This window comes from Anolis carolinensis, unplaced genomic scaffold (genome assembly GCF_035594765.1).
Source record: "Anolis carolinensis isolate JA03-04 unplaced genomic scaffold, rAnoCar3.1.pri scaffold_7, whole genome shotgun sequence".
NCBI classification, from domain to species: domain Eukaryota; kingdom Metazoa; phylum Chordata; class Lepidosauria; order Squamata; family Dactyloidae; genus Anolis; species Anolis carolinensis.
In genome coordinates, this window is record NW_026943818.1 from 3,779,428 (window position 1) to 3,799,973 (window position 20,546).

The 20,546-nt window shown below is 39.3% G+C and overlaps 2 protein-coding genes across 5 annotated transcripts in view; both read left to right on the forward strand.

Annotated features, from left to right (window-relative positions):
• The window catches only part of megf9 (multiple EGF like domains 9), a 63,258-nt gene extending 61,235 nt beyond the window's left edge, over window positions 1-2,023 (forward strand). The window contains exon 7 of the mRNA XM_003226638.3: window positions 1,515-2,023. The gene's annotated coding sequence lies outside the window, so the exon portion shown is untranslated. The remainder of the gene's footprint in view (window positions 1-1,514) is intronic.
• A 3,663-nt stretch (window positions 2,024-5,686) lies between these two features.
• Window positions 5,687-20,546, forward strand: part of cdk5rap2 (CDK5 regulatory subunit associated protein 2) — a 123,826-nt gene continuing 108,966 nt past the window's right edge. For 2 of the 4 annotated variants that reach the window (XM_062960327.1, XM_062960325.1), the window contains exons 1-4: window positions 5,689-5,907; window positions 7,746-7,819; window positions 8,191-8,258; window positions 13,161-13,271. In XM_062960327.1, the coding sequence (XP_062816397.1) occupies window positions 5,855-5,907; window positions 7,746-7,819; window positions 8,191-8,258; window positions 13,161-13,271 (306 nt within the window). In that variant the 5' untranslated portion in view covers window positions 5,689-5,854. Of the gene's footprint in view, window positions 5,908-7,745; window positions 7,820-8,190; window positions 8,259-13,160; window positions 13,272-20,546 lie in introns of all 4 variants that reach the window. The other 2 variants (XM_062960326.1, XM_062960324.1) reach the window with 2 other exon arrangements.

Genomic DNA, 20,546 nt, shown 5'->3' on the forward strand with positions numbered 1-20,546 from the left:
ATTAAACATCAAATTAGGTTATGATTTTACAAATTAAACACCAAAACATCATGTTAAACAAATTTGACAGAAAAAGTAGTTCAATATGCAGTAATGCTATGTAGTAATTACTGTATTTATGAATTTGGCAACAAAATATCACGATGGATTGAAAACATTGACTACAAAAATGCATTGGATAATCCAGAACGTTGGATAAGCAAGTGTTGGATAAGTGAGACTCTACTGTATAGACAGACACAGAGGCAATTTAACATTTTCCAGGTTCCGGCTTCATGAGGGTATGCTCGATTCCAGCCACAGGGGGAGCTGTTGCTTCATTGTCCACTTGTGACACCGAGTCCTTGATGGAGTACTTCCTCATTCCTTTCCGCATGCTGCTGGACGTTTTTACGGTGTCGTAAAGTAGCTAAATTAGCCTCCCCACATAAAGCGGTACCTAAATTTTCTACTTGACAGATGTAACTGTCTTTTGAGCTGCTTAGGTCAACAGTGAGCTAGGCTATGAAATGGTCGGGAGCTCAATCTGACCCAGGCTCCGATCTCATGACTTCTCGGTCTTTTGGGTTGCTTAGGTCAACAGCGAGCTAGGCTATGAAATGGTCGGGAGCTCAATCCAACACAGGCTTTGATCTCATGACCTCTCAGTCTTTCGGGTTGCTTAGGTCAACAGCGAGCTAGGCTATGAAATGGTTGGGAGCTTGATCTGACCCGGGCTTCGATCTCATGACTTCTCGGTCTTTCGGGTTGCTTAGGTCAACAGCGAGCTAGGCTATGAAATGGTCGGGAGCTCAATCCAACACAGGCTTTGATCTCATGACCTCTCAGTCTTTCGGGTTGCTTAGGTCAACAGCGAGCTAGGCTATGAAATGGTCAGGATCTCAATCCGACCCAGGCTTCAATCTCATGACCTTTCGGTCTTTCGGGTTGCTTAGGTCAACAGTGAGCTAGGCTATGAAATGGTCAGGAGCTCAATCTGACCCGGGCTTCGATCTCATGACTTCTCGGTCTTTCGGGTTGCTTATGTCAACAGTGAGCTAGGCTATGAAATGGTCAGGAGCTCAATCCGACCCAGGCTTCGATCTCATGACTTCTCGGTTTTTCGGGTTGCTTAGGTCAACAGTGAGCTAGGCTATGAAATGGTCGGGAGCTCAATCCGACCCAGGCTTCGATCTCATGACTTCTCAGTCTTTCGGGTTGCTTAGGTCAACAGCGAGCTAGGCTATGAAATGGTCAGGATCTCAATCCGACCCAGGCTTCGATCTCATGACTTTTTGGCCTTTCGGGTTGCTTAGGTCAACAGTGAGCTAGGCTATGAAATGGTCAGGAGCTCAATCTAACCTGAGTTTCGATTTAATGACCTCTCGGTCAGTAGTGATTTATTGCAACTGGCTACTAACCAGCTGCGCCACATGTATATGTATGTGAGAGAAAGGTGTATGCACACACCTATAGACATAGGGTACATGTGTGCACTCTCAAGCAGTAAACTGCATGACCTTTCTGAATTGTAGGGAGACTGCATGAATCGTTTCGTGAAATCGGCCTTGCATTGGATCCGGCCAAATACTTTTACCAAATCGGGGAGGACGACGACACCTTGGCTTGAGCATCTCAGATTCAACTTGATACCATGAAGGGATAGTGTACATAACGGAGATAATCCAGAACGAAAGGTAAAGGACACGAGGCTGGAGCTTGGGGAGAAGAGGCCTTGGTGGAATGCAGCATTCTACGCTTCGAAAACACTCCCATTTATTTATTCCTTTAACTCACGTTTACGGAGATTTGGGATACAGGTTGCACTCTCACTTCCAAACACAACTATTGGCTATGTTTTTTTCCCCTTCCTCTTCCCCTGAGCATATGTTGAGCTAACAAAATACAGTTATTTGGGGAGGAAAGTGGGAGGGAGCCTGGGAATGGGGACGGGTTGAGGGACGCGAATGGTCGGAATATATGTTGGAATTTATACGGAAGAATGTTATTTAAAACGAATTAAAATTTTAAAAAATGTATATAATTTGTATTTACTCTCATTTGGCTTTTGTATTTTTTTTTAAAGAAGTGATATACACGTCGTGACTCTTTCATTCGGCTTTTTGTTTTGTTTAGGATTCAATCACAAAGTGCACAAATAAATGGGAGATTGATGTTGTGTTGTCGGCTGGATCTACACTGCCATGTAATGTAGTTTGGAACTGCATTATATGGTAAGTGCTGACTCTTATAAGACAGTATATGGTCAGTATAGACCTATATAGTGCACTATAGGCCATATAATGCATTATAGCTTCAGTGCTGACCCATATAATGCATGGTAGGGATAGTGTAGACTCATATAGTGCTTTATAGAGTTAGTATATACTCACATAGTGCATTATAGGGCCAGCGTAGATTCATATAATGCATCATAGGGTCAGTATAGACTCATATAATGCATTATAGGTCAGTGTAGACTTATATAGTGCATTATAGGATCAGTGTTGACCCATATAATTTATTTTTATGTATTATTTATTTACTATTTATATCCCACTTTTCTCACCCCGAAGGGCTTACAAATCAAATGTACACACAATATATTATTAGCATAGCATAATATAAATTAAATTATTATATTGTACAATATCATTATATGGTAATATTTTTAGTAATATTACATTTAATATATAATATATAATTAATATATTATATTAGTAGTATAATATTGTATTACATTATAATATTATCAATATTATAAGTATATACAATATATTATATATTTATAAATTATATATAATGCACTATAGGGACAGTGTAGACTCATATGGTGCATTATAGAGTCAGTGTATACTCATATAGTGCATTATAGGGCCAGTGTAGATTCATATAATGCATCATAGGGTCAGTATAGACTCATATAATGTATTATAGGGTCAGTGTCGACCCATTTAATGCACTACAGGGACAGTGTAGACTCATAGTGCATTATAGAGTCAGTGTATAATCTTATAGTGCATTATAGGGCCAGCGTAGATTCATATAGTGCACCATAGGGTCAGTATAGACTCATATAATGCATTATAGGGCCAGTGTAGACTCATGTAGTGCATTATAGGGCCAGTGTAGATTCATATAATGCATCATAGGGTCAGTATAGACTCATATAGTGCATTATAGGTCAGTGTAGACTTATATAGTGAGTCTCCTAGGAGAGAAAGGCGGGGTAAAAGTAATGTAAATAAATAAATAAATAAATATAGTGCATTATAGGATCAGTGTTGACCCATATAATGCACTATAGGACAGTGTAGACTCATATGGTGCATTATAGAGTCAGTGTCGACCCATTTAATGCACTATAGGGACAGTGTAGACTCATAGTGCATTATAGAGTGTATAATCTTATAGTGCACTATAGGGTCAGTATAGACTCCTATAATACATTATAGGTCAGTGTAGACTTATATAATGCATTATAGGGTCAGTGTAGACTCATATAGTGCATTATAGGGTCAGTATAGACTCATATAATACATCATAGGTCAGTGTAGACTCATATAGTGCATTATAGGATCAGTGTTGACCCATATAATGCACTATAGAGTCAATGTAGACTCATAATACCAAAATGCATTAAAAGCGGACCCCATAGAAACCTCCAACTTCAAAGGCTGGCATTGGGAGGAGGGTCCAAAGGAAGCTCCTGCTTTATCAGCATCCAGACAGCATCTGCTTGTATCTGCAATGCGCTAATCCTAATCCTCAAAGCATGCTTTCCCAGCACTCAGCTCCTTCCATCCGACCCGCAGACGCTGGCCTTTCGTGGCCAAACCTGTCTTCCAAACAGACAAACAAGGCCCAGACACTGAACTTTTGCTGCCGTCGGTTTAAGAGGGGCTTAATAATCGCCTGAAATGGACAACTCATTAAGATAAGAACCAACAACAGAGCCAATCTCATTAGTGTTGCCAGGCAAATTGGTTAACGGCTTCAAAATGATACCATCACCGTCCCCTCTTTCAGGTCTCGGCAATATTTGCAGGAAGGGTAGAATAGAATACATCGTAATCATCTCAGTTAACCGGAACTCTCAAGCAACCGGAAAAAAATGGAAGAAAAAATTGATATATATATATATGTATATATACACTGTATAGAGAGAGAGGAAGCTAAAAGTCAAGGTATGTATGTATTTATGTTAGTTTGTCCCACAAAGGCTCCTCCATGGATTGATAGATTTGGAGGGAACAAGTGTCAATCATAAACAGGCATTTTTGTACACAAGAGTCCTCATGCATTAACATGGGCTATGTTTTGGCCAGCTTGATTATTTATTATTTATTAATTATTTATTTAATACATTTATATCCCGCCCTCTCACCCCGAAGGGGACTCAGAGCGGCTTACAAATCAAATGAACATACAATATCATATTAGCGTAGGACAATACTGGCAATAAATTACCATATTGTACTATATCTATATATCATAATATTAATAAAATTACATGTAATAAATAATATATAATTAATATTATTATATTGTATTATTAGTATTATATTGTATTACAAAATAATATTAATATATACATATACAATAAAATATACAGTAGTCTCACTTATCCAAGCTAAACGGGCCGGCAGAAGCTTGGATAAGCGAATATCTTGGATAATAAGGAGGGATTAAGGAAAAGCCTATTAAACATCAAAATAGGTTATGATTTTACAAATTAAGCACCAAAACATCCTGTTATACAACAAATTTGACAGAAAAAGTAGTTCAATACGCAGTAATGTTATGTTGTAATTACTGTATTTACGAATTTAGCACCAAAATATCACGATATATTGAAAACATTGACTACAAAAATGGCTTGGATTATCCAGAGGCTTGGATAAGCGAGGCTTGGATAAGTGAGACTCTACTGTATATTATTGTAAATTATATTGTATATATGTAGGATTATATTGTATTACAAAATAATATTAATATTATATGCATATACAATATATTATAATATTACATGTTATTGTAAATTATATTGTATATATGTATATAACATTGAATATAGCCTTGCAGCTTCAAAGCCTGGCTGCTTACTGCCTGGGGGAGTTCTTTCTCTCACCCTGGACATCCCACAGATATATAAACCCCACTTGCCTAGTTTCCAACACACCTCACAACCTCTGTGGATGCCTGCCATAGATGTGGGCGAAACGTCAGGAGAGAATGCTTCTGGGACATGGCCATACAGCCTGGAAAACTCACAGCAACCCAGAGAATGGATCCTTCCATTCTTCCCTATTGCTCACTGCGCACTTCACAAGCACTTATTGTGTTGTCGAAGGCTTTCTTATTGCTCACTGCGCAGGCGCGCCTGGAATAAACACATGTTTCCAACAGCCGGGTCTTCCCTCCCCTCAACAAAGATGTCGCCCGAAGCACCCTCAACGAACATTTCTCTCCAGGAAAGAAAGGGTTCGTCCGTCACTTGAATGCAGCTGCCCTTTCAATGGCGGCTGTGTTGGCTTCAAGATGGCGCCCAGGCTTTTCCAAAATGGCGCTCGGCTCCTCAGGTCCAAGGAAGACGAGAGAGCTGATTGGTCAGAGCTAACAAAAATGCCACATCGGTTCCCTCAACAAAGATGGCGCCCGGGCCAACCTCTGAGGGAGAAAAAGGCGCGCGGGCTAGGGCTGGCGGCGGACGCCCTTCTGTGGGCGGCTTCACTGGCTTCAGGAAGATGGCGGCGCGTCGAGTGGCGGTTTGAATTCCGAGCCCGCCGCCAAAGTCGGGAGCCGAGCAGCCAGTGCCACCGGCGGAGGAGCCGCAGCCGCCCGCTCTTGTCCCCTCTCCCTCTTGCCCGCCGCCATGGACTCCCTGCCGGCGGAGGACCCCACCTTGCCTTTGGGCTTCAACGGCAGGTGAGGCCGAGGACGGCTTTGGCCCTCAGAAAGCGCTAGGCCGCGGAAAGAGGAGCGGGAGGGGCGTTAACTCCTTCGGGCCTGAGTCTGAATTCCTGTCGGAGGACAAAGAAACGGGCTCTAGAGAATGGAATGGATGGGAAAGGGCCCAAGAGAGCGGGCCTGGGTTCACTAGAGCCTCCAGGCACAGAGGCAGTCTACCTGAGAGTTGTTTTGGTTTGCTTTTAGTATATAATGTAATACAGTGTAATTCTAATAATAATACAATATAATAATATATTATAATCATATGGCAGTATAATAATTCTTCTGTATTTAATACTATACTACTGAACCGTAGTATTTAATACTATACATTTAATACTATACACTAGAGCCTCCAGGCACAGAGGCAGTCTACCTGAGAGTTGTTTTGGTTTGCTTTTAGTATATAATGAAATACAATGTAATTCTAATAATAATCTATATATATAAAAGAGTGATGGCATCAGGGCAGCGGACAAAACAACAAAACTTCAGGACCCCGAACCTTGAAATTTGACAACACAACCCATCATCCATGCCTCTAGGTTGATACAACAAAAAGAAAAGAAAAATAAAGTCCTAATTAGAGGGAGAGGAATAATAGTTTTTATCCAATTGCTGCCAGTTAGAAGGCTAAGCTCCACCCACTTGGTCTCCTAGCAAGCCACTCAGCCCAGGGGACAGGCACAGTTAGGCCTCACTCAGGCCTCTTCCACAGATCATCAGATTTTAACTGGATTATATGGCAGTGTAGACTCAAGGCCCTTCCACACAGCTATATAACCCATTTAGAATCTTATATTATCTGCTTTGAACTGGATTATCTTGACTCCACACTGCCATATAATCCACTTCAGTGTGCATACTAAACATAAAGACAACCATACAACAGACATTCAATACCACCACTACCTCAACAATTTCTCACCAACACCACCAGACAACGCCACAGCAACGCGTGGCCGGGCACAGCTAGTACAATATAATAATATATCATAATATTGCAGTATAATAATTCTTCTGTATTTAATACAATACTACTGAGGCCTGGGTTCAGTAGAGCCTCCAGACACAGAGACAGTCTACCTGAGAGTATATAATGTAATACAGTGTAATCCTAATACAGTAGAATCTCACTTATCCAACATAAATGGGCCGGCAGAACGTTGGATAAGCGAATATGTTGGATAATGAGAGATTAAGGAGAAGCCTATTAAACATCAAATTAGGTTATGATTTTACAAATTAAGCACCAAAACATCATGTTATACAACCAATTTGACAGAAAAAGTAGTTCAACACGCAGTAATGCTATTTAGTAATTACTGTATTTACAAATTTAGCACCAAAATATCACAATATATTGAAAACATTGACTACAAAAATGCGTTGGATATTCCAGAATGTTGGATAAGTGAGTGTTGGGTAAGTGAGACTCTACTGTAATACAATATAATAATTCTTCTGCATTTAATACAATACTACTGAGACCTGGCCTGGGTTCAGTAGAGCCTCCAGACATAGACACAGTCTACCTGAGAGTATATAACGTAATACAATGAAATCCTAATACCAGTAATACAATACAATGATATATAATAATAATATAGTACTTCTGCATTTATTACAATACTACTGAGATCTGGCCTGGGTTCACTAGAGCCTCTAGACAGAGACGCAGTCTATCTGAGAGTTGGATTGTTTTGCTTTTTGTAATACAGTATAATACTAATACTGATAATACAATATAATAATATACAATAATAATCTCTATATATAAAAGGTTAGTGTTATGTGTCTTTTCTTCTTTCCAGTGTCAACTTTTCCCAGCTTCCAGATGTCTCTGGAGATGAGATTCGCATTCGTCTGGGAAGTGGAGGAGGAGGAGGTAAAGCTGTGCGTCCTTTCTTAAACTATTGGTTTGTTAAAAAAGAAAATGTGAAGTGGAGTCCACAACATGCACAATGGAGGACTTCTTACAGTGACACCAGAAGCACTTGAAGTGGCCAGCTTCTGGTCAAAGGAAATTTAGTATAATGCCAAGTTTTAAACTTTGTGGTTTTTTAAAATACATTATAACTGTATTATATCTGTATAACTATGTTTTTAATGTTTGTGTATATTTATAATTATATTATGCCCCTTCGGGGTGAGAAAGGCAGAATATAAATGTTTTAAATAAATAAAAATATTCTCAATTCACTTCTGACACGATGAATAAACAAATACTCCTTTTCCGTTGCCTTCTGCTTTGTGTAGGGTTGCCAGATCTGGCGGAAGACACCGTATCACCCACGAGAGTGCGGACAATGAAGGACTTTGAAAACGTGAGTGTCCAAATTGTGGCCATGCGACTACAACTATGTAGTTGCCTCACCTTTTCCTAGGATTGCGCATCTCATTCCTATTATTCTCTCTAATCACCTGGACAAAACATACTGGTTGCTCGATTTAAATATTTGTATCCTAGTATTTACCTAGAGAGCCATAGTGGCATACAGTCCAGCCAGTGTAAGTAATAATGATTTTAAAAATTAAAGAGGTATTCAGCAGTTTTGCAAGCGGAACACCAAACTAAAATCGATTAAACTAGTTCAAAACACAAGTGTGTTATATCCAGTGAGTATTATACAAAGACCTGGGGGGTCTGGAGCAATAATGTAGTCATCTGTATTGTTATTATTATGAATATACTGATTTTTACTCTTAAAGAGACTTAAAGTGGCAATATTTGCTGAATTGAACACTATTTGTGTTTTAATATTTGCACTAAAATGTGCAGTGCAAGGCCAAAAAGTTATTTTTGTTCTTTACAATATGTTCTGTCTACTTGATTTTTATGAAACAGATTGCAAATTGGTAAAAATAATATGATATACAATTTAAAGCCTAAAGACTATAAACATTCAAATAGAATGAAACCTAGTATCGACATAACTAGCACTTTTGGCCCAGTTTCCTCTGGATCTTATCCAAGATTTTATCATTATCAGTATGTGATTTTTTATGACTTGTTTTTATTGTTTGATCTGTTTTATTGCTTTGTTTTTATATTGTTGATGACTGGGCTTGGCCCCATGTAAGCCGCCCCGAGTCCCTTCGGGGAGATGGGGCGGGGTATAAAAATAAAATTATTATTATTATTATTATTATTATTATTATTATTATTATTATTATTATTATTATAGTACTCTTTAAAAATGGGTAACTAATACCATTAAATGCATTAAAACCAAGTACAGGCAGTCGCTTTATAGCTCAAGGCATCTGAAGCAGCTGACCCTACATTAAGACAATACTGAAAACAGAGATTACCAAGGCATTAAACACAAATAATTTAAACACATTAGTATTAAAGGCTTCCACTGTGTGGCTCCATCCAATTAAAGACGGAGGGCCAGTTTAAATAGAAAGGGCTTGGTTTGCCAATGAAGGAAAGCAAGGAAGGCAGGGTAAAGACTCTCTGCCAAGAGACAGAGTCACAAAGTACGCTGCCAAAAGGCTGCTTGTCCTTTTAGTCCAACATCTAGAAAGCTGGCGATGTCCATTCCTGGTCCATAGAAGTGGTTTTTATCATTTCAGATTTATGTATTATCTATATGCGGCACTTCGCTGTATTTTGTTGGCCACCTCGAGTCCCTTCGGGGAGATGGTGGCAAAGTAGAAATAAAATTTATTATTATTATTAATATTCCTTAAACAAAGAACTGACTGGGTTGCTGTGAGTTTTCCGGGCTCTCTGGCCATGTTCCAGAAGCTGTTTTTCCAAACATCTGGGCTTCAGTCTTTAATGTCTTTAATCCTTGCTGGTCACTTATCCAACATTCACTTATCCAACATTTTGGATTATCCAGTGCAGTTTGCCTCCCACCCCGATCCACAGCTGTTTCTCTAGGCAGCAAGGATTCAACTTTTTATGGATTTAATTTCCAACAATATTACTACCGGTACTGCAAGTTCATTTTATGCAATTCTATCTTTAGTTGTAGTCAGTTTATTAGTAGTGTTTTTTTAGTCAATGTTTTCAATACATTGCGATGTTTTGGTGTTAAATTCATAAATACAGTAATTACTACATAACGCTACCTTGTATTGAAATGCTTTTTCTTCCAATTTGTTGTTTTTGGTGTTTAGTTTGTAAAATCATAATGTAATTTGAAGTTTAATAGGCTTTTCCTTAATCCCTCCTTATTATCCAACATTTTCGCTTATCCAACATTCTCCCGGCGCGTTTATGTTGGATAAGTGAGACTCTACTATATACGTAGTAACTGTGGCTAGGTTTTGAGTAATTGTCATGCTATTTTGTTTATTGTTTTAAATTTATGGATTATATGTTAATTTATGGTGTGTTCGAATTGTTTCTATGTAAGCTGCCTCAAGTCCCCCCGGTGAGATGGAGGCGGGGTACAAGAATAAAATTATTATTATTGTTATTATTTTATTATGACACAGCCAACAAGATAGATGTGCTGGATTTCATATCACAAAATCCCAAGTCGAACACTTCCCAAGTGTCTAGGACTGTGTGATGTATTTTCAGATGATGCGTGCAGATCCCAGTAGGGTGGCCTTTTGCAGTTGGCAGATTGTAATTTTGTCAATGCCTATTGTTTCCAAATTATTATTATTATTATTATTCAAGATGTTTGAACTACAATAATAATAATAAGTTTATTTATACCACCTCCATCTCCCCCGAAGGGGACTCGGGGCGGCTCACAGATAATATTAGATAAAAACAGTGACAATAAACAGTACATCAGTAAACAAAAACATACAACAAATTATAAACATTTAAACATTTAAACATACAACTCCCCTAATCCGCAGCTACGTTGTCCCCAAATTGCCCGGAAGGCATCCATTTACTCAAGATAGTATTTGGTGTGTATGTGTGAAGCTGGATGTGAATTTCAGCCCATCAGCCGGGCCATTATTGTAAGAGATCTCTCTTTAATCCAGAGCCCTGAGGACTAGAGCCTTTCTCTTTAGATGAATTACAAAAGCTGGTTGGTACAGAAATGCTCCTTCGAGCGAGGGAGGACTATGTAACTTTAATACCTGCTCGAACCCTGTTGTATAGAACATTAATGTTTTATTTACAGCGTATTAGATTTCTCTGTTCGGGAAGCATCTGGCAAAGCTGGGGGGCGGCAGAAGGGTGGGGTGCTTTATTGGAACGAATCTTCCATGGTTGCCACTCTTTAAAAATTTACACGGTCTTTCCTTTTTCCTTTAATGTGAGCCGGTGGTATTCGATCGTCTTCCTGGGGGAAGGTTAAGTCTCCGGCAATGAAGGACAATGGCAGAGGAAGTCCTCCTCTGGGCTCCGTCTGACGGGAGATCAATTTACTTGCTGGTGGTTGTTTCTTGAGAAACTGCCGCAGTGAACAGAAGTGGTTTTGTGGGCTTCCTGCTGCAGAGGCCCTCCTGGCATCTTTTAACAACATCAAGTTTTAATTTCATTTTTTTTAAAAAAGCATTGGGATCACTTATGATGGGCCACCAACAAGTCTTAGTGACACCTAGGTTTAAAAATGTCCCTGGAGCGAAAGGGGTTTACAGTACAGTAGAGTCTCACTTATCAAAGCTAAACGGGCCAGGAGAAGCTTGGATAAGCGAATATCTTGGAAAATGAGGAGGGATTAAGGAAAAGCCTATTAAACATCAAATTAGGTTATGATTTTACAAATTAAGCACCAAAACATCATGTTATACAACAAATTTGACAGAAAAAGTAGTCCAATACGCAGTAATGTTATGTTGTAATTACTGTATTTACGAATTTAGCACCAAAATATCACGATATATTGAAAACATTGACTACAAAAATGGCTTGGATAATCCAGAAGCTTGGATAAGTGAGACTCTACTGTAATTATAACATATTGTATATACATATAATATTCATCATATTATATTGTAATACGACATAATACTAATAATACAATATAATAATATTTATTATATATTTTACATGTAATATTACTAATAATTTATTTATTTATTTATTTTATTTCCATCATTTAATAATATTACAATGTATTGATACAGTACAATATAGAAATTTATTACCAGTATTGTACTATGCTAATAATATAATATTGTATGTAAATTTAATTTGTAAGCCGCTCTGAGTCCCTTTTGGGGTGAGAAGGGCGGCATATAAATGTAGCAAATAAATAAATAATAAATAAATTTAGTCCAATCCCCTTCTGCCTTTGTGCACCAAAAGCACTGGCAAAGCACCCCTTAATCATTAATAATTAATTAAATAATAATTAAAATGCCATAAACAAGCAAAGCTTTGGAAGGCTCCTCACTTGTGCCGTATGCGCAAGGTCAATGCCCACCAAACTCTTCCAGGATTTCCTGTTGGTCATGGGAGTTCTGTGTGCCAAGTTTGGTTCAGTTCCATTGTTGGTGGAGTTCAGAATGCTCTTTGATTGTAGGTGAACTATAAATCCCAGCAACTACAACTCCCAAATGACAAAATCATCCCCCTCCAACCCCACCAGTATTCAAATTTGGGCGTATTGGGTATTGGTGCCAAGTCTGGTCTAGTGAATGAAAACACATCCTGCATGTCACATATTTACGTTATGATTCATAACAGTAGCAAAATGACTGTGATGAAGTAGCAACAAAAATAATGTTATGGTTGTGGGTCGCCACAACATAAGGAATTGTATTAAGGGGTCGTGGCATTAGTCAGGTTGAGAACCACTGCTATATAATGATGGCAAAAGGATTGTGCAGCCATGTTAACCACAAAAGAAATTCAGAAGCTCACGCTGCCCTGAGATCTTTGGATAGAGAGTGGAATATCCATATCTATACACAAAATAAAAGTGAAAATATGTATGTGTGTATGTGACTGAGGTGTCCACTTACACAGGCAAGCTCCCACTTCCACAAATAGCAACAGCGTCCACTTTTCAGGAGACACCAATGGCCCTCCCTCCAATGGGAATAATAATAATAATAATAATAATAATAATAATAATAATAATAATAATGATAATACATCACACAGTCCTAGACACTTGGGAAGTGTTTGACTTGTGATTTTGTGATATGAAATCTAGCATATCTATCTTGTTTGCTGTGTCATAATAAAATAGTAATAATAATAATAATAATAATAATAATAATAATAACTTTATTTGTATTCCGCCCTATCTCCCCAAGTCTGCATGTCATGGTCTCTTTCTCTCCTCTCGTAGCAAATCATCGAGCTGCGGAAAGAGAACTTCAACCTTAAGTTGCGCATTTATTTCCTGGAGGAGCGCATCCAGCAGAAATTTGATGGTCCCATCGAAGACATCTACCGAATCGTAGGTATTCTGGATCATTGGCCTTTGGGAATTTGTGCCCACTTCATTCCTCTTGCTGTTGTGCATTTCTCGCTTCTCATTTTGGCTTGGAAGCAAGTTCAATTCTGGCTGGGTTGTTGTATGTTTTCTAGGCTGTCTGGCCATGTTCCAGAAGCATTCTCTCCTGATGTTTCGCCCACATCTATGGCAGGCATCCTCAGAGGTTGTGTGGTATGGAGAAACTAAGCAAGGAAGGCTTAATTCCCTCTTGTAGAGTCTGCTGAATTTTATCTTACAGTTTGTATATTATGTTCAGACTCTAACGTTCTAATGTTTTATGTTGATGTTTTATGCTGGTTTGTATGTTTATACTATTTTACCTGTTTTACATTGGTTTAATTATGCTGTATTTTATTGTATTTTGGAACTGGGCTTGTCCCCATGTGATCCGCCCTGAGTCCCCACTGGGGAGATGGGAGCGGGATATAAAAATAAAGTTATTATATTATTATTATTTATACTAGCTGTGCCCGGCCATGCGTTGCTGTGGCATTGTCTCGTGGTGTTGGTGAGAAATTGTTGAGGTAGTGGTGGCATTGAATGTCTGTTGTATGGTTGTCTTTAGAATGCACACTGCAGTGGATTATATGGCAGTGTGGAGTCAAGATAACCCAGTTCAAAGCAGATAATATAAGATGGGTTATATAGCTGTGTGGAAGGGCCTTGAGTCTACACTTCCATATAATCCAGTTAAAATCTGATAATCTGTGGAAGAGGCCTAAGTAAGGCCTAACTGTGCCTGTCCCCTGGGCTGAGGAGGTTGCTAGGAGACCAAGTGGGCGGAGCTTAGCCTTCAAACTGGCAGCAATTGGATAAAAACTATTATTCCTCTCCCTGTAATTAGGACTTTATTTTTCTTTTCTTTTTGTTATATCAACCTAGAGCCGTGAATGATGGGTTGTGTTGTCAAATTTCGAGGTTGAGGTGCCTGTAGTTTTGTTGTTTTGTCCGCTGCCCTGATGCCAACACTTTTATATATATAGATATCTGTAGAAGTTCCTGGGTGGGGGAGGAAGTCTTGTCTGTTTGAGGCCAGTGTGAATGTTGTAATTAATCACCTTTGTTAGCATCAAATGTCCTTCCCAGCCTCACATCCTGGTGTGGGGGAATCCTTTGTTCAGAGTTGTTAGCTGCCCCCTGATTGATACATGTCTGGAATTCTTCTGTTTTCAAAGTGCTGCTCTTTTATTTACTGTTCTGATTTTGGATTTTTTAAAATACTGCTAGCCAAAACATACAACAGCCCTGTGATCCCGGCCATGAAAGCCTTCGACAAGTCTGGCTGCTTCCTGCCTGAGGGAAGCCATACATAGTTTTGCCCCCCCAGCTGTTTCTTTTTCCTGACTTTTCTTCTTTTCCTCCTCCTCCTGGCTCAGCTTCCAACATTAATCTCCAGGCACAGCTTCATTATATTCCATCTCTGCGACAGGCTGTAATAAGAGGGTTTGTGTGACCTTTGTGTGATGTGTAGGATTACTTCTTAAACGACGCCGTTTCGGTCCCGAAATAAAACAATTGCATTAGTAGGAGTCCTAATCAAAGAACTGCCTTCCCCACTTCATCTAAATTGCTTGTTCGGTCTGACTCTCTTATCAGTAAAACAAAAGGTTTCTGAAATTACATTATAATCCTCCCACATCAAACTAACTGTGGCAGAAAGATGATTCACGTTAATAGAAGCTGTCTGCTTCTCTTACAAGCGCTGCTTCTGGTTCTTTGTTCTGGAAGGCCAGACAGAGCGGTGATCCGATGAAAGCGGGAGGCAGTTCTGGCCCCCACCCCGCAATACATCCAGCTGTGGATTCCTTAAAGACATACCAGGAATACAGCTGTTAATGCATAAAGTGATTCTTAGGTCCAAAGACTATACATGACGGGATACAGTGGTTGCTGTATTCCAGGGGTCCCCAAACTAAGGCCCGGGGGCCGGATGCGGCCCTCCAAGGTCATTTACCTGGCCCCTACACTCAGTTTTATAATATAATATTTTTATATCAGTTTTAATAATATAATATATTGTATATACATATAATATTGATAAAAATATTATAATGTTATACAATAAAATACTAATAATAATACCATATAATAATATTAATTATATGTTATCTATATATATAAAAGAGTGATGGCATCAGGGCAGCGGACAAAACAACAAAGCTACAGGCCCCCCAACCTCGAAATTTGACAACACAACCCATCATCCATGGCTCTAGGTTGATACAACAAAAAGAAAAGAAAAATAAAGTCCTAATTAGAGAGAGAGGAATAATTGCTTTTATCCAATTGCTGCCAGTTACAAGGCTAAGTCCCGCCCACTTGGTCTCCTAGCAACCCACTCAGCCCAGGGGACAGGCACAAGAGTTTGGAGAGCCATCCAGCCCAACCCTTTCTACTATGCAGCAGGACACAATCCAAGCATTCACAACACATGGACAACGTATAAATACTATACAATACTACACAGGGACATAGACCCCCCTCTACCACTTTCACAGTACACAAACAACCAAATGCATACTAAACATCAAGACAACCATACAACAGACATTCAATACCACCACTACCTCAACAAGTTCTCACCAACACCACCAGACAACGCCACAGCAACGTGTGGCCGGGCACAGCTAGTATATTACATATAATATTACAGTATAGTGGTATCGTTCAATATAGTAATATATAATGTTAATATTGTGCTATGCTAATAATATAATATATTGTATGTATGTACAGCTGCTCTGAGTCCCCTTCGGGATGAGAAGGGTGGGATAAAAATGTAATAAATAATTGTAGTAAATGTAGTGTCCAATTTTGGGCACCACAGTTGAAGGGAGATGTTGACAAGCTGGAAAGCGTCCAGAGGAGGGCGACTAAAATGATGAAGGGTCTGGAGAACAAGCCCTATGAGGAGCGGCTTAAAGAGCTGGGCATGTTTAGCCTGCAGAAGAGAAGGCTGAGAGGAGACATGATAGCCATGTACAAATATGTGAGGGGAAGTCATAGGGAAGAGGGAGCAAGCTTGTTTTCTGCTGCCCTGCAGACTAGGACACGGAACAATGGCTTCAAACGACAGGAAAGGAGATTCCACCTGAACATCAGGAAGAACTTCCTCACTGTGAGGGCTGTTCGGCAGTGGAACTCTCTCCCCCGGGCCGTGGTGGAGGCTCCTTCCTTGGAGGCTTTTAAGCAGAGGCTGGATGGCCATCTGTCGGGGGTGCTTTGAATGCGATTTCCTGCTTCTTAGCAGGGGGTTGGACTAGATGGCCCATGTGGTCTCTTCCAACTCTACTATTCTATGATTCTATGATTCTATGATTATAGTAAATAAATAATTTTGGACTTAGGCTCGCCCAAAGTCTGAAATGACTTGAAGACACACAACAACAACAATCCTAATTAACTTGACTATCTCATTGGCCAGAAGCAGGCCCACACTTCCCATTGAAATCCTGATAGGTTTGTGTTGATTAAAATTGTTTTCATTTTTAAACATTGTATTGTTCTTTCATTGTTGTTGTTGTTGTTGTTGTTGTTGTTGTTGTTGTTGTTGTTGTTTTGCACTACAAATAAGACATGTGCAGGGTGCATAAGAATTTGTTCATATTTTTTTTCAAATGATAATTCGGCCCCTCAACAGTCTGAAGGGTTGTGGACCGGCCCTTTGTTTTAAAAGTTTGAGGACCCCTGCTGTATTCATTGGCGATGGTCTCAATGCCACCGCCACATCGCAGCTCTGGAAGCCCACCATCTTCCAGAAGCATTCTCTCCTGACGTTTTGCTTGCATCTATTGCAGGCATCCTCAGAGGTTGTGAGGTCTGTTGGAAATGAGGCAAGCAGGGTTTATATATCTGGAAGGTCCAGGGTGGGAGAAAAAAAATCTTCTCTGTTTGAGGCAAGTGTGAATATTACAATTGGCCACCTTGATTAGCATTGACTAGCCATGCAGCTTCAAGGTCTGGCTGCTTACTGCCCGGGGAGTTCTTTTCCCCACCCTGGACATTCTGCAGATATATAAACCTCATTTACCAACCTCACAACCTCAGAGGATGCCTGTTATAGATGCGGGCGAAACATCAGGTGAGAATGCTTCTGGAACATGATTGTACAACCCAGAAAACTCTCAGCAACCCACTACTGCAGATGCAATATAATTCACAATAATATATAATATTATAATATATTGTATATGCATATAATATTAATAATGGATAATAGTGGCCTAGGGGATAAAAGCCTTGTGACTTGAAGGTTGGGTTGCTGACCTGAAAGCTGCCAGATTCGAATTCCACCTGGGGAGAGTGTGGATGAGCTCCCTCTATCAGCTCCAGCTCCATGCAGGGATATGAGAGAAGCCTCCCACAAGGAATGAAAAACATCAAAACATCTGGGCGTCCCCTGGGCAACGTCCTTGCAGACTGCCAATTCTCTCACTCCAGAAGCAACTCCGGTTGCTCCTGACACAAAAAAAATTAATATTTTTTTGTAATACAATATAATACTAATAATACAATATAATAATATTAATTATATACAGTAGAATCTCACTTATCCAACACTCGCTTATTCAAGCATCTGGATAATCCAAGCCATTTTTGTAGTCAATGTTTTCAATATATCGTGATATTTTGGTGCTAAATTCATAAATACAGTAATTACAACATAACATTACTGCGTATTGAACTACTTTTTCTCTCAAATTTGTTGTATAACATGATGTTTTGGTGCTTAATTTGTAAAATCATAACCTAATTTGATTTTTAATAGACTTTTCCTTGATCCCTCCTTATTATCCAACATATTTGCTTATCCAACGTTCTGCTGGCCTGTTTATGTTGGATAAGTGAGACTACTGTATTTTGTAATACAATATAATACTAATAATACAATATAATAATATTAATTATATATTACATGCAATATTATTAGTAATATTACAATATATAGATATAGTACAATCTGGTAATTTATTGCCAGTATTGTGCTATGCTAATAATATAATATTGTATGTAAATTTAATTTGTAAGCCGCTCTGAGTCCCTCTGAGTCCGGGGTGAGAAGGTATATATACCGTATATACTCAAATATAAGCTGACCTGAATATAAGCACAAAAAACTGGAAAATCATTGACTCCAGTATAAGCCGAGGGTGGGAAATTTCAGAAATAAAAATAGATACCAATAAAATTACATTAATGGAGGCATCAGTAGGTTAAATGTTTTTGAATATTTACATCAAGCTCTAATTTAAGATAAGACTGGCCAACTCTGATTAAATCATTATTCTCATCTTCAATGTAAATGTGCTTATGTATCCTTTTAATAATCATAGAGTAAAATAATACATGTAATAATAATAATAAGATCAGAGTGAAATAATAAATGTATTAATAATAATAAAAATAGAGTAAAATAAATGTAATAGTAGCAACAATAATAAAGTACAATAATAAATATAATAATAGAGTAAAATAATAACTGTAATAATACCAATAATAATAGAGAAAAATAATAAATGTACCGTATATTCTCGAGTATAAGCTGACCCAAATATAAGCCAACCAGGACCCTTACTCGAGTATAAGCTGAGGGGTGCTTTTTTAGTCCTAAAAAAGGGCTGAAAAACGGCTTATACTTGAGTATATACAGTAAATGTATTAAATAAATAAATATAAATAAATGACCTTTTTGTCATGCATCTGACTCCGTAAGCCCCGAGAACAAGCTTTGTCTTGTAAAGAAGTTCCTTCAAACTTTTTGATCCTTACCAACGGAAGACGGTGGTTGGTTGCCTTGGGCAGGAGATGGGCCTGAGATCTTCCATTTTTCTTGTTGTTGGACCTTTTCCGGCATTGCTACCTCATTTCCCAGAGTGAATCTTTTCACCAAAAGCTGTTTTTAGGGTCTTTTAATAGCATCCGGGGGGGGGGGGGGGGCTTCTAGATATTAAAACAACCATGCAATCTGTGTCTTCCATGGCATGTCATTAAGTATACAAAGCCCCGGAAAGGAGCTGGCAGCCACGATGACTAGCAAACAGTCTCAAGAGACTGGAAACAAAGATAATGGAATTGATGCGGGTTGTGATTTATGAACACTAGATTAAGCTTTCAATCTTCTCCACTTTGATTGAGAGCTGTTTTTAAATACCATGTCGATGCTATCTTCTGTCACCTAGGAAGCAGTAGGAAAGTCATGTTCAAAGGGACAGATGTGACGGACGGGGAGATGGCGGGGTTGTAATGGTGACAACCTCCATACGCGGTGGAGATGTCCAATCATAGAGATCCCAGATAAATGATTGGCACTTAGAATCATAGAATCATAGAATCATAGAATAGTAGAGTTGGAAGAGACCTCATGGGCCATCCAGTCCAACCCCCTGCCAAGAAGCAGGAAATCGCATTCAAAGCACCCCCGACAGATGGCCATCCAGCCTCTGCTTAAAAGCCTCCAAGGAAGGAGCCTCCACCACAGCCCGGGGGAGAGAGTTCCACTGTCGAACAGCCCTCACAGTGAGGAAGTTCTTCCTGATGTTCAGGTGGAATCTCCTTTCCTGTAGTTTGAAGCCATTGTTCCGTGTCCTAGTCTGCAGGGCAGCAGAAAACAAGCTTGCTCCCTCCTCCCTATGACTTCCCCTCACGTATTTGTACATGGCTATCATGTCTCCTCTCAGCCTTCTCTTCTGCAGGCTAAACATGCCCAGCTCTTTAAGCCGCTCCTCATAGGGCTTGTTCTCCAGACCCTTAATCATTTTAGTCGCCCTCCTCTGGACGCTTTCCAGCTTGTCAACATCTCCCTTCAACTGTGGTGCCCAAAATTGGACACAGTATTCCAGGTGTGGTCTGACCAAGGCAGAATAGAGGGGGAGCAGGACTTCCCTGGATCTAGACGCTATTCCCCTATTGATGAGGCCAGAATCCCGTTGGCTTTTTTAGCTGCTGCATCACATTGTTGGCTCATGTTTAACTTGTTGTCCACGAGGACTCCAAGGTCTTTTTCGCACACACTGCTGTCAAGCCAGGCGTCCCCCATTCTGTATCTTTGATTTCCATTTTTTCTGCCGAAATGAAGTATCTTGCATTTGTCCCTGTTGAACTTCATTTTGTTAGTTTCGGCCCATCTCTCTAGTCTGTCAAGATCATTTTGAATTCTGCTCCTGTCTTCTGGAGTGTTAGCTATCCCTCCCAGTTTTGTGTCGTCTGCAAACTTGATGATCGTGCCTTCTAACCCTT